At 46.6% G+C, this 13,724-nt stretch overlaps 1 protein-coding gene across 1 annotated transcript in view; it reads right to left on the bottom strand.

Moving 5' to 3' along the window:
* Positions 1-13,724, bottom strand: part of Vps13b (vacuolar protein sorting 13 homolog B) — a 551,580-nt gene that overhangs the window by 1,261 nt on the left and 536,595 nt on the right. The window contains exons 57-61 of the mRNA XM_051159473.1: positions 13,491-13,667; positions 11,317-11,487; positions 5,607-5,783; positions 3,481-3,583; positions 2,556-2,805 (exon numbers count right to left, since the gene is read on the bottom strand). Coding sequence (XP_051015430.1) covers positions 2,556-2,805; positions 3,481-3,583; positions 5,607-5,783; positions 11,317-11,487; positions 13,491-13,667 — 878 coding nt within the window. The remainder of the gene's footprint in view (positions 1-2,555; positions 2,806-3,480; positions 3,584-5,606; positions 5,784-11,316; positions 11,488-13,490; positions 13,668-13,724) is intronic.

The following is a 13,724-nucleotide window of genomic DNA, read 5'->3' as shown; positions in this document are numbered from 1 at the left end:
CCAGTCTGGAAGAATTATAAACATTTTAATAGGGTTGTGTTAGTTATCCGGGTTGCCATAATGTAAGGAATTTAAACAGGGCCCAGAAAAATGTAGCTAAAAGTATAAAAAGTTTTAAAAAGCTACAGAAAATAGGTAGTAAAGGAGCCTGCTTATATTTTTCAGCTTGAGAAAGAAAAGGAAAAAAAACCCTAAGAGTCACTGACAGATGAAAGCTGTGCACCACCAGGCAAAGGCCAGAGTTCTGATGATATCATTTGATGGGGCCAGAATTCAGCTGGAGAGCTTTGAATATACAAAAAGGCTTAATTGCTCCTCCTGAACAGCAGCAGCACAGGAAAGCCCATGTTGTGAAAGGAACATGGCCAAGGAATAAATTGACCTCCTGACTCATTTTGAGCCTCTCATAGGGGATTTTAATAATGTGCCAGGCATATTAAGCAATTATCCCTAAAAAATGACTGCATTTAACCAAGAAAAGCAATGCTGTTTAAAAAAAAAAAAAATCCAAAACCTGCTATATTTGAATACACTCAATGATGCCATTTACAAATTAATTCCTTCCAAAATTCAAAAGAGTTCTGTTTCTAGCCTTAAGGTGAAAAGGTACTTCACAGAGCTTGAAATACTGCTCTTGGTTCTCACAGCAGAAACCTTCCTGAGCAGGCTTTGGATCTGGATTGTGTTAGGAGGTTCAGATTTGAGCAGGAAAACTGGAGGAAACAGTCAAAGCAGTGCCTCCAACAGCTCTTCCTCCTACTGAAACACGCTGTATCACAGCTCACAGGGAAGGGTCTTGCAAAAAGCCATGCAGTCTCAGTTCTCCGTGGGAAGGCTAGGATGACGAGTTAGGAGTTGAAGGTGAGAATGGAACAAAGCAGTACAGAGGAAGCAGTGGGGATGTACGTGAGACAGGCGTGTAGCTTGGTGCTCTAGTGGTCCTCTGGGAGGACGGCCCTGAGTGGCTGCCTCTGTCACAGCTGCTCCTTCATCCCTGCACATTAGCTTCATGCTTCCATCTCTTAGGTTGGTGACTTCATAGCCTCAACCATTACAGCTTCTACAGCTGCTGATTTGTATTATCATAAAAACAAAAGGTGTCAATCCTGCTCCCCTCAAACAAATGCAAATGAGGATGAGAATTAGACATCAGTAAAGATGAATGAATCTCACGGTGGAAGATCTGAAGCATGTCTGTGCCAACTGAGAAAAAAACTGGTCCCAAATACTTGTTGGACCTTGGAGGCTTCTCTAGGACTAAGAACTTGAAGACAATGCTGTTGTTCTTTGCCAAATCCTGCAGCCAGATTACTGCTGTTTTACTGTCAACTGCATCAGAAGATTTCTGGCGGATCTAATAAAGTAAGCCTGGACATCTGACCCCTGTTTATTCCCAGAAAGTCATCAACTGAGTGCAGTGTCGGTGCCAAGCTCCAGCTTAAAGCCTGACTGATTACCGTCCAAGAAACAAGAGAGATCTTAGGAGATGTTGTGGTTGGCTGCTTTCCATCTGCTCAGATAATTCTACCCAAATAGTGTTTGAGAGAGACAGGATCCCATATCAGGAAAAATATCATTAAAGAAAGAATTGGGCAGGTTCTGCGGTGGGGGGGGGGGGGGGCAGCTTTTAGCCTTGGTTGTCACTCTTCTATGCCCAGTAAGGACCATCTCATGGAAAAGCAATTAAAAAAAATTTTTTTAAATTGGTAATTAGGATGCAGGGTTCAGGCCATCACCTGGGAGGTACACAGGAAGAGAGCAGTTCCCAGTGGGTTCATCTGCTTACTGTAGGCTGGACTGTAGGAAGCCAGGGCCACTCTGGTCAGGGCTCGTTTGTACTCCTGACTCACATCCATTCCATGTAAACGCTGCACATCTAGAGTGCTGTCCCCCAAGCCTAAGCTAGCCTCAGGAAGCACCCCTATTTACAGGACAGGGTCGTGTCACCCCCTTGTGGGAAAAAGAAAACAACTGCAGAATATGAACCAGGACAGTTGTATTCACTGAAGTTTACAAGTCTGCCCCAAATCTTAGGTTGGGTTATAGAGAAAGGACAGAAGGAAGGGGAGACAAACAATAGCAAAAGCCCCACCTCTCTGTGTTGTCAGTTTGCAGATTCAGCCTCTTGCCCTTGTGATGCCCCTCATTGCTTCAGCAGTGTTATGTACCCCAACACTTGTAGCCACCCCCATGTTGCACAGTCCAAAGGCTTCGTTTGCACTGCAATTTCTGGGAATAGCCCATGTTTACTTTGCCCACTGTACTAGCCTACTCCCTTTTAAACTGTTGTATCTTGTTCCTAGTTCCTCAACCCCATGCAACTGAGTCATATGAACCTTATTCAGTTTACACTGTAGTTCAGCCCAAGGACCTGTCTCTTCCCTAAAGGGCTCACACACAGGTAGGTGGGAGCTTTCCTGTCCCTTCTGCAATGCCACCTCTTCTCCCTCACAATCCTTCCTGGTTCTCTTGGTGGTCTGTATGTCTAGGTACCAGTGATGAGTACCTCAATTTCCTGAAAGCTAGCCCTGATCATCCTGTGTTTGGAACCGTACCTCCACATCACAGGCTACTCTTGGTTGCTTGAGCTGCACAGTGAGCAGGTTGTTTTGCTTGGTGTCCTGTGCACAGTCGATCTCTGTGATGGGAAAGGCCTGTTGCTGTGTGTCCTCACTGATGCTGACGACAAAGAGCACTTCTGATGTCAGCAGCAAGCACCCTTCATGCTCCTGGCCTGAGCCCCTCACCAGAACCACATCCAGGGCCATGTGGACTTCTGGTCTACCCAGAGACTGAAGCATTTTCCTGTTTAAAAAGAAGAAAGTAAGGTCAGGGCCAACAGTTTTCACTGTTTAAAAATGATTGGAGCATTCCCCCGCCCCCAACCTCCAACAAACAAAAAAAAAAACAAACAAAAACCAAAAAAACAGCCCTTACCAAGGGCAAAGAGGGCTGTTAACTTTAACTTAATATTACAGTATTTCTGTATTTACTATAGCTGGCTAAAAATGTTAATTGTCAGTTTCCAAGTTCATTCAGATTAGTAGAACCTGTATTCTGGAGAGATTTCAAAATCTGCATCATTTAGCTATTTTCTTCCCATCAGGAATGACACCCCCAATAGGTGTCTCTTTGGTTCTACAGGGAATCTTGATCCTTGTTGCAGGCCCAAACTTAAACAATGTGTATCCTTAGGAGGTCCAAGTAGATGGGATGATTTTGTTTGGTCTCCTTGTGTTGACCAGGCTGGCCTCAGCCTCTTGAGTGGTTCTCCCCCAACCAGCCCATGGAACAGAGTTCTCTATCCAGGATGAACTGGGAAAATATGGGCCTCTCCCTGGAACTGCCCAAGATGCCAGTGTCAGAAACAGCTGTTACTTTGGCCTCCCCTGGACACATGTCCATTAGCAGAGAGAGCAAGCCAGGGTTTGTCAACGAACAGTGTAAATATAAACTCAGCAACTGGCTCAAGAATTTTACCAGACATATTTGACGTGGCTGTTAGGAGCTTGGTCAGCTTGCAGATCTCTTGGTTGGTACCGTTGTTTGGGAAGCTGAGAAAGTCCAGCTCCATGTAAAATACCTGTGGTAAGAGAAGCAGAGGAATTGTACTACTTTGTCAGGAAAAGAGTTTTATGCTACAGTGATGATATCTTACAGCTATCCATGAAATGGTACAGATTGGAAATGAGATGACAGCTTAGCCATGCTGATCCTACTTAGCTATACTTAACACGTAGAGCAGTGGTTCTCAATCTGTGGGTCATAACCCCCTTGGGGTTCAATGACCTTTTCACAGGGGTCGCGTAAGACCATTGGAAAACACAAATACTTAAGACTCACAACAGTAGCAGGACTATAGCTATCAAATAGCAATGAAAATAACGTTATGGATGGCGTCACCGCAACATGAGGAACTATATCAGGGTTGCAGGGTAGGGTGAGGGCCACTGACTTAGAGGAAGCACAGTGCTCCTGGGAGAGCTGGTCATGAACAGTATCTTATATGTCATTTAAAACACAGGTGGTTTAAAAGTCAGCATCTCTTGACTTTCCTTCTTAATACAGTATTTCTATATCTTATATAAGTGGCTAAGAAACAAAACAAAACTAAAAACCAGTACATACAAAGGCACATGGTTTACCTAGATATAGTATTTACATTTAAATGAGTTAATCCAGCTGTTAAACAAGATTCTGTATACATTTATGAGTGCTCTTGGGGCCTCTGCTTTATTACATGCTTTCCCTGGTACCAAATGAGGGCACCCAGCAGCAGCCACATAAGCCTCCAAAGACACTCTCCAGAACCAAAGATGGTACAGCATGTGTGCTTTCTGAGGGCTTGTAAATGTTTATAAACGAGGCATAGTCATTAGACTAAGAGTTAGTGGTTTGTAAAACCTTCAGTGTGGTAATAAAAGTTTTACAAGAGTGATGGAAACCAAAAAGGCCATGCGAAGCTCTGCTCTGAGATGCTCTTACATACAGCTGCCCCGGGAAACGCAGTAAGAGACAGTGGTGTTTTAAAACCCAAGCATCTTATGAAGTAGAGTTTTCACCCTATTGGAGCTTGTATCAAAACAACCCCCTTTTCCTGTCAGGGAGAGTTTAACTGTTTCCACCTCTGAGTTGTAGCAGTTTGTATTGTCAGCTTCCCAGGGAACGAGCCTGCCACCAGCAGGAGACTGACGTGGAGAGGGAAGCAAAAGCACGGCTGTCAGTGTGGCTCCTCAAAGGATGCTCTGGACATGTGCCCTGAGCAGGCTGTGTCCTGTTAGAACTGAAGTGCAGGATGCCTACAGTGAAATGTGTCTCGCTGATTGCTTGGCCAGATGCAGACAGAGTATGTGCTGTCTGACAAGTGGGTGGCCTCCCCTGTGGTCTGCAATGCCAGCTAGTTTGCCTGCTGCATGGCCAAAAGGATACCATCAAGCCTTAGGTAAGAAGGTAATTCAAGTCACATGTTTACTGCAGAGGACTTTAATGTGCTCTGCCAAGACTGCAGAAAGTATGCTTGGGAGGTGCTTCCTTTCACACCGTCATGTACACAGGCACATTTGGGGAGAGGTCCTGGCAGTCCGCCACAGCCTGGGGTCTTCCAGCGTCTGCTTGGGGAAAGGGCTGCACACCATGTGCCTCTGCTCCCATTGGTCAGGAGACTCAGAACTGGAAAATGTAGATGACTCCCAAAGATCAGATCAGCGTGCGAGCCCTCTCTTGCTCTCCACAGTCAGCAGGTACAGATGTCCTCCTGACTTAAGAACGGATTATCCCAATTCATCATAGGAAAAAGTAATTCTTTTCTCTGTTGCCATACTGTTTGAAATTTCTAACCAGTTACTTTTTTTTTTTTTAATATCTATTAATAACACTGTAAGAAATTCGCATGAATGTATGAAGTTATTCACTGATGTTACTAATTGACAGTGGTCATACTCTGTAAATAAACATTGAGATACAAAAAATATAGCTACTATGTATCCATTTTATTTTTCACTCCCTGCCCATGGGAAAGACTTGATTCAGGGAACCAGGGCAGGAATGCACATTAATGAGTAAGGCCTCAGTTGGCCTGGTTTTTTTTTTTTTTTAAACCTACTCACCATAGCCAGTCTGTGACACAAGTTCTGCAGCTCCACCAATGGGTTTGGTGAATACCCCCATGATTCCCTTCCCCACGCCTGAGATGACACCTTTGGCCTTATGTCCTGCTGAAGCCTGTGTCTCAGATGTTTTCTGGAAGTTCTGCATTGGCTGATCAACTATACCAGCAATTGCACCTGAAATAACAAAAGCTTTCAATGAGGACAGAGCTTAGGGTCTCTTGGGTAAAACGTTAGTCTGGAGCTGTTTGCTCCTGGTTGAAAATGAACCCCTACCCTCATTATGATGTTTTATTTACCAAGGGGACATTTGCACTAGATGTTTTACTCATCAAAACAATGCTCACAAGTCAGGATCTAGAAACTAGAGACTGTTCTGGAATGTTCTGGAAATTAGGATACATTCTGGGGAGAAAGCATTGTCACGAGAGCCTACATAGCCCAATAAACATAACTGGAAGGGGATCAGCCCCTCTCTGTGTTCCCACTTTTGTGGGGGGGAGGGAGAGGGGTGCCTTTGGAGGTCAAGTGTCTTCCTCTAGTGCTCTGTGCCTTATTTCCTTGAGACCGGAGTTTCACAGATTCTGGAAGCTGACCATTTCGGCTAGGCTGGTTGGCCCAGTGAGCTCCAGGGTCGACCTACTTGTCTCTCCCCTTTGTTGGTGGGGCTATGGTCATGTAGTTATGTCCCGCTGTTTAACAAGAGTGCTGGGGATTTTAACTGAGGTCCTCAGGATTTCACAGCAAGCACTCTTACTTACTGACCTGTTTCTCCTTTCCCAACTTAAGACAATTATTTTCTAACAATTCAGTATTATCACTGTTAATATTTAACAAAAGTAATTGTTAACAGATGATTTCTGTTCTAGCTAGTCTACCAAGTGCTTATTATGCACTGAGCACTGTAAAAAGGCCTCCACCCATATGAGGTCATTTAATCCTCATAATCCCATGAGCAAGGCCAACAGACACAGAGAAGGTAAGGAACTTTCCCGAGCTCACACAACTTTTGAGTGGTTGGGCCTTGATTTGAGTCCAAGGAAGGAGTCTGAGTTATTTGGTTACCCAATGTATCAAACAGGTTCTTGGTCAACACTGAGGGGCAAAACCATTATTTCTCGCTGCAGTTGAGGTTGGGCTACACTCTTGACTTCAGAATAGCCATCAAAACACTACTTACTTCATAACTGCTATACAGCCTTACCATTGGGGCCGCCGTTTTCTAGCTTAACTGAAAGGCAGTTACAAATGAAAGGCACCCCTCTGCCTGCCGCTCGTTCTCATAGGGCCTCTTAAGTTCAGGGGTCAGTGATGAGGTCAGGAATGGCCTCATGGGTTCTGACTTCATGACGTAGCAGAGGGCTCCTTAACCAAGAGAGACTGCTTTATAAGTCCTGGCAGCTCCTTGTTTTCGGCTTGAGCCTGGCAGGAGGAATGCAAATGCACAGTCCCTTGCTAGAAACTTAGTACGTGTCAAACCCATTATTCCAAATGCCACCAATTCAAGGTCTCTTGGGTAAAAGGAGATTTCCAGGTCTTGATTAATGACCTGCTGATTTCAAGCAATATTCCATTGAGCAAAATACATGGAAACAGAAGACTAGACTAGTTCCTTTAGATCATATCCAAGGGGACTGTTCTTCACAGGCACTAGGCAGGCCTTTAGGTTTTAACAGAGACGGTTAAAAATCTGAATTGACAGACTAAGAATTTGCCAGGGGCAACAGCCTAGGGTACTGCCACCCAAGCCTAGGGAGATGATGGGCCGAGGGGACATTATGGCCTCCAGCTGGCCCGGGTTGTCTCAGCTCCTAAGAACACAGCACCAGTCTCCTAGCACCCTATGTATCTGGTGCGGCCAGTGGTACAGATTCCTTCAGTTAAAGGATGAAGTGTTCTGCTCTCTACCTGTAAGACCAGGGGCCACAGCGACATGGTGGGGTTGGAGACAAGGAGCAGCGCAATGAAGGAAGGCCCAGGGCGTGTCGGCTTTCATTTTGACTATTGACTCACGCTGGGCGTAGGTGTCTGTCTCATTCCCTAACCTGTGTGAGCAAAGTACCCTTCACAGCTGATATCCACATGGGGTGCTCGCTTCTGTCCCCTTAAGTGTAAACAGACACCTCAGTGAAACTCCTTTTTGATCTCATAGTTTCTTGTACTCACCGAAGCCTCCAATTGCCATGGCTTTGATGGATACACTGCTGGGACAGTCAGAAAAGTGGGAACCCTGGACTCACTCCAAAACAAAGTGTCAGAGGCCCTTGCCAGCTCACTTGCCTTCAGTTCAGACCAGACTCCGCCCACAGCTCACTGACCATTGGGTGCCATGGGCTCCTGCTCTGTGCCAATGATATATGGCTATCCCATAGCCTGTAAACCAAGGGAGGCAGCTTCTCAGGGCTTCAGGAGGCCTCTTCCTAGGTATAATCCAGCCAAGTCCCACAACGGGTAAATTATTTACTGTCATATTCTCAAACTGCTCTAAGGCTTTAGGTAGTGGAAACTGATCTCAAGATTTGTGTGCTGGCAGCGGGCCTGTGGAGTGGGTGGCCACATGGAGAGCGCTGTAATGTGATGAAGTGAGTGGAGGAAGGAGGAGTGTGTGGGAGGGGTACCCACGGCGGACTCAGCGTAGGCCTCAGGGGACAGGGAGCAGTGGGGTTCTACTCTGAACTGTAGGAGGCCTGCCCTGAAGACACAAAAGAACTATGGACTGTTTCCTTCTCTTGCGTGACTTGCGCCAGGAATCAACAAGGACACCAGTGATCTACTCTGATGGCAGCTTATCACATGATGCAATTTTGTTGTTGCTCACAATGGGGTCTAGTCCTAATCTAGGACGCCATGCTCTCTGGGTACCTACACGTGAGACCCACACAATGCAGCTGACATTCTAGCTTGGGGCCAGCTTGTCAGAACAGATGAGCAAACTGGGAAAATTAAGCTTGAATCTGTCACTCTGCTAGTCCCAGCTAACTGAAAACCCAACTGGTGGTAGGAGATTTGGTGTCCCAGGGCCTTCTCAGGTGTACCTCCTCTTTGCTACTGATCCACCTATTACTGCTCTGTTAGTCGGGATTCTGAAAGCACCAGCTCCTCACACTTGAGGAGGGACTCGGTACAAACTGCATCAGTTCCCTTGGTGGGTGGAAGAGCCAGGGCTTGAGGGACCTGGAGCAGAACTGTGACATGGAGGTGGCCAGCTGTTCTTAGCTAGGCTCCAGGGCACAGAAGCATGTGTGGCAGTTTGGTGAAGTGAAGAGAATTTGGCACGTGTAAGCAAAGTCAGTGCCAATTCTGCAGGCCCAGCAGTTCCCAAATGTAACACTAAAGCTCATGGCAGAGCCACGTGGCCTGGAGGAGCTACAGGTGGCTTTGGACTTTCAAGTGCTTCCTAATACTCCAGTGTCCACATTCAGGGGAAATGCATGTTTCCTCCTCTGGAACGCTCAGTTGTTTACTCTCCTGATCGGTTCTAACTGGGAGCCCTGGGCGGAGGGGACAGGGTAGAAAGCTTCAGGTTCTTGCTGGGGAGTAACAGATTTAACACCAAGGCTGTGAAGGTGTCATATGACAACACTCGTGAAAGTGCTCTGTTGCCCCTAAAATGCATTGTAAATAAATTCTCATTAACTAAGTTCTTATAGAAAGAAAAAACTGAGCAGCTAGAATTTCAGTCCTCACTCTGGGTTTCAATTATATGTAACAACAGCAGCAAACTTCAGTGAGGCACTGAGTTAGATGTGGCAATCGTAAACACTTTCTGGGGACCAGTCTGAAATGGTGATGTCGAGACTTGCTTGTTTCTCCTCCTCCTGGCACACACCTGGTCTGCTGGGAGCAGGCACTATAGGACAACTTGTATATTCTGTGAGACATAGACAGGCTCTTGAACCCTTGGAGGAAACGAAGTCACTTTACCCAAGCTGGAGCCACTCATTGTAAACTCTGAGGAGTTCAAAAATGTCTGCCGCCCTGTGGGGAGGGGGTGTGAGTCTGGACTGGAGCTCCTGGGGGCCCAAGATGGCCAGTATTGGGGCACTTGGGGTTAGGGGTACGGTGGACACTTGAAGCATCCTCAGAACTCAAAGCTTTCTGGAAATTACCAGATGCAGACAGCACATGAACCCTGCTGTTCCCAGCCCAGAGGATAAACTTTTGGCCAGAGCTTTTCCTTGTGGGAAAGAATATGGAATCTTAGGGCCAAAGGTGAGTCAGACCAGGATGGAGACAGCCTGTGCCAGCCAGCTCAGATCTCTTGGACAGGTGAAGGACGCTCTCATGCCCAAAGCAAAGGGCATCAAGGCAACAATTCTTAGCTTAACGGATCTTGAGGCCTCCAAGAACCTTCTCATCACCCCTGGACAGAATAACTTCACTGGACTTAACTCACCCAAGAACATTCCTGCAGCTTCTCTGAGTCAGTACAGTATTTACAGTCTCTTTGATTGCAGAACATAATGCTGCTTCCTGGCTACTCCATATGTGCCCTGTGGCCCCTGCCTGCTCATTGTTTCTAATAACTACATTATCAGCTCCAGTTTACAAACAAATCCAGGATTAAAGACGTTAAAAACTTGCTTGAGGTCACAAAGAAAGAGTAACCTAGCTTGGAGTCCAGGACCCTGAGGGACACAGTCTACTCACTGTGCCACAGCGTCCTCCCCAAAGGAGTCCCATGGTCTTTGGGTTGTAGAATCAAGCACAAAAGGAGAGTGCTGGTTTACCCAGCATGCATCACCTTCCACACATTATCAAATGGCAGCACCCCCATGCCACAAACTGTTACTTAATCTCTAGTAACTCAGCCTGCACTTGTAACATTTCCCCACTTCCTCCCACACTTCAGCCGGTTGTCCTGCTCTTGAGCTGCGAGGAGAGCACAGAAGGGAGGAGGGAGCCTTTCAGGCTCATCTCCTCTGCCCTGGGCTCTGAGCCTCCATGGTCACTTTGATCTCCACACACTGTACACTCCCTCAGATGCGTGAAAGGCAGGGTGCCAAGCAGTACAGTTTTAAGTTTCTTTGCAAGCAAATAAACAAAAAACACCCTTGAAAATCCTGCCCTGCATATTTCTAGCTCTGAAGCTTCCTTTTTTCTAAATTTCTCCAAAGCAACTTATTTTGAAACACTGGATCCTTAGAGATACCCAGAGCACTTGTCACTAGAACTATACTATCTGGCTGCTTGACAAACAATTACTGCTCTGAGATGGACTGATCTGAAATAAATAAACAGGAGGTAAACTGGCATCTCACCACAACTTGCATGATATGTGCACACTGTTCAAGTGCTGCCCCAACAAAAGCCAGCAGCCGTGGTCATGGGGAGTAAATGCTTTGTAAGGCTGCTATTTGCTCACTTCTCAAAGTGCTCAGGGGTGTCCTGTGTCATTACCCTTTGCTTTGGAGACTACACCAGAGCCCATGTTACGCAGGGAAGACAGAGCACAGGTGGTGTGCCTAGCAGTCTCCACAAGCAGCCTGAGATAGCCCTGTTAAGGGGCACAGCAACTCTGTAGAACTGGTCCTGTCTCAGTGCTCCACAGATGCACTGCAGGTATCACAGCAAGCTGGTCCTCTCTAAGCTCAGTTCTGACTATGAAAGGTCAGAACTTCACAACCATTCCCAGGAGAAGGCCATGTGGCCATTTCTGGTAGAGCTTTCAGAGCTGATGCAGACAGACAGGAGTGCCGTAGCCCCTTACCAAGCAGACTGATACCCAGCCTGGACAGGCCCTGTCGCAGTCCCTCGCCCAGGCTCTCGGGGAGCTGCCGCCGCCACTCCTCCTGCCGATTGTAGTGTTCCTCATCCAGCGAGAGCCGGTCCATATTTCGGGCCAGGCTGGTGGCCAAGTTGGTAATGGATGTCAAGGTACCTGAGGGTACAAGAGTTGGTTTCCTTGTCACAGATACAGTGGACTTCAGGTGATTTGTAGGGTGGAATGATAAGAAAACACAGCACTGGCACTTGACTCTCCCCTTGACAAACCAGGGGAGTGACAGTCTTCCGTGCCCAGCCATTTGAAGCAAGAAACAACAGTTGAGCACGGGAGTGCTAGCACTCTGCAGCAGGGCAGAGGAAATATCCCTGTATGGCTAAGAGTCTTAGACCTTCCAATTATTTGTCAAAAAGTCCTCCATGGATCCACAATGTACTTACTCTGCACTCTCTCTCTCTCTCTCTCTCTCTCTCTCTCTCTCTCTCTCTCTCTCTCTCTCTCTCATTCTCTCTCTCTCTCTCCCTCCCTAGCCCCCCCTCTGAGCTAAGCTCAGCATTGCTTGTGCTAAGGAAGTCCTACTACTGTCTACATGCCTACCCTGCCTGCCTGCCTCCCCGAGTTCATCTCACAGGTTCTGTTTGAGGTTATGCTCCTTAGTTCTAGATAGGTTGTCAAGAAATGTTCCCACTTTAGGACTAAAATTATTGCCTTTTTTATGAATTCAGTCTTACCCCACTCCATGCTCTGTTCTCTTATGCAAGCTTAGATTGGCTTTGAACTTGTCATCTTCCTCACCAAGTGTGACCACACTTGGCCATGACATCAGTCTTAATAAAGGAAGACATTAAACTCTACCATTTGGCATTCTGAAGAAATAACTATTTGCTACAGAAATGTATGTAGTTTTGGTAATAGGGATATTGACTGATGGAAAAGACAACAAAGGGACCAAAGCAATGATTCTGTTTGGTTTTGCTAAGAAAGCAAGTTTCTATGACATGCTCCAACAGGCTCAACAGCTCCAGCAAGTGCACATGTTTCTGTCAGCAAAACCAGAAGACACCAATGGAGAAGAAATGGCAAATGGCATTTCTGAAGCTACCTTTTACCTGTGGTCTGAACACAGACACAGACAGACAGACACCATGTCGGATTTTGATGAGATGGGAGAATGAACGTAAAAACCAGCCAGGATACACTACCGAGGTTCCGCTTGGCAGGTGTTGGCTGTCATATTGTAAAGTAGAAGCCACAGAGGCTCAGAGAGTCCATGGCAGAAGTAAGAAGCCCACTAGGCACACATCTGTGAGCTCCCAGGCCTCCCGGGCTCCGGGGCTGGGGGAGCCTGCCTCTCATTGCCCATGGAATTTATTTTTATTGCTTTGGCTGTTCTCTTGCCAGCCCCCTACCCATCGCCCCCATCATGGATTCTCATATTTCAAGCCTAAGCCTTTTTTTTTTTTTTTTTTTTTTTTTTAGGCCTTCTAGAGACTTCCGTAACCTGCCCACTCATAACAGAGTTATGGTATTGTCTACAGTAAAATGCCTTTTATGGGCAAGAAGGCCTTTGCCCTGTTTTCTCTGCCTCCCGCTGAGAAGAAAAGGGGACTCAGATGGCCCTTGTTAGTTCCTCAGTCACTGCCAACCTGACCAAAATATCAAGCAAACACTGGATGAAATGAAAACATCTCCAGTGGGAAGCAGTGTAGCCTCCATGCCTGATGACCTGTCTAGACCACAAGATGGCACTGTGGATGTAGGGAGCTGGAGTGATGCTGGCCTAGAAGCTTCCTCATCAGTATGTACCCATGTCCTTAAGAAAGTTGTGACAACTGTATCTACATTTTAAAAATATGATGAGACGACTGGTGTAGGATTCCTTATGCTTAGCAGAAATCATGAACACCCTCAATATTGCCATATTTATTGCATGGAGTATCAGTTGAGCCAGTCTGTGTTTTCCCAATGAGAGGTTTAAAATCCTCAAGGGTCTGAAACATTTTCACACACTACAGGCAAGCAGTGATTTGTCTAAGACGTACAACGTTACACACAAGCTTTGCTACAAGCCCAGCATTTCATAGCAAGCTAACGATGACGGAAGCCGGAGGCTAGGTGAACAAAAACAAGACAAGAACTGGCAAGGACTTCACAGCTACCTTTGGAAATGTGCTTGACAAATGATGTGGTCCCTCTGGAGACTCCACTCACGAAGGCCCCCGGGCCTCGTGTCAGCCCCTCGTATGGAAGCCGGAAGAAGTCCGAGACCCCATTTCCAATGCTTCGCACTAAGCTGGCAGGGCTGCCGAGGATTTCCAGAGACCCCACCACCCAGCCTGCAACACAAAGGGAAGGGGTTATTGAGACCTTGACTTCAGTGCTTTCAACATTCG

This window comes from Acomys russatus, chromosome 17 (genome assembly GCF_903995435.1).
Source record: "Acomys russatus chromosome 17, mAcoRus1.1, whole genome shotgun sequence".
In the NCBI taxonomy this organism is placed as follows: domain Eukaryota; kingdom Metazoa; phylum Chordata; class Mammalia; order Rodentia; family Muridae; genus Acomys; species Acomys russatus.
Note: the sequence above shows the minus strand (reverse complement) of the source record. Positions and strands in the feature narration are given on the sequence as shown.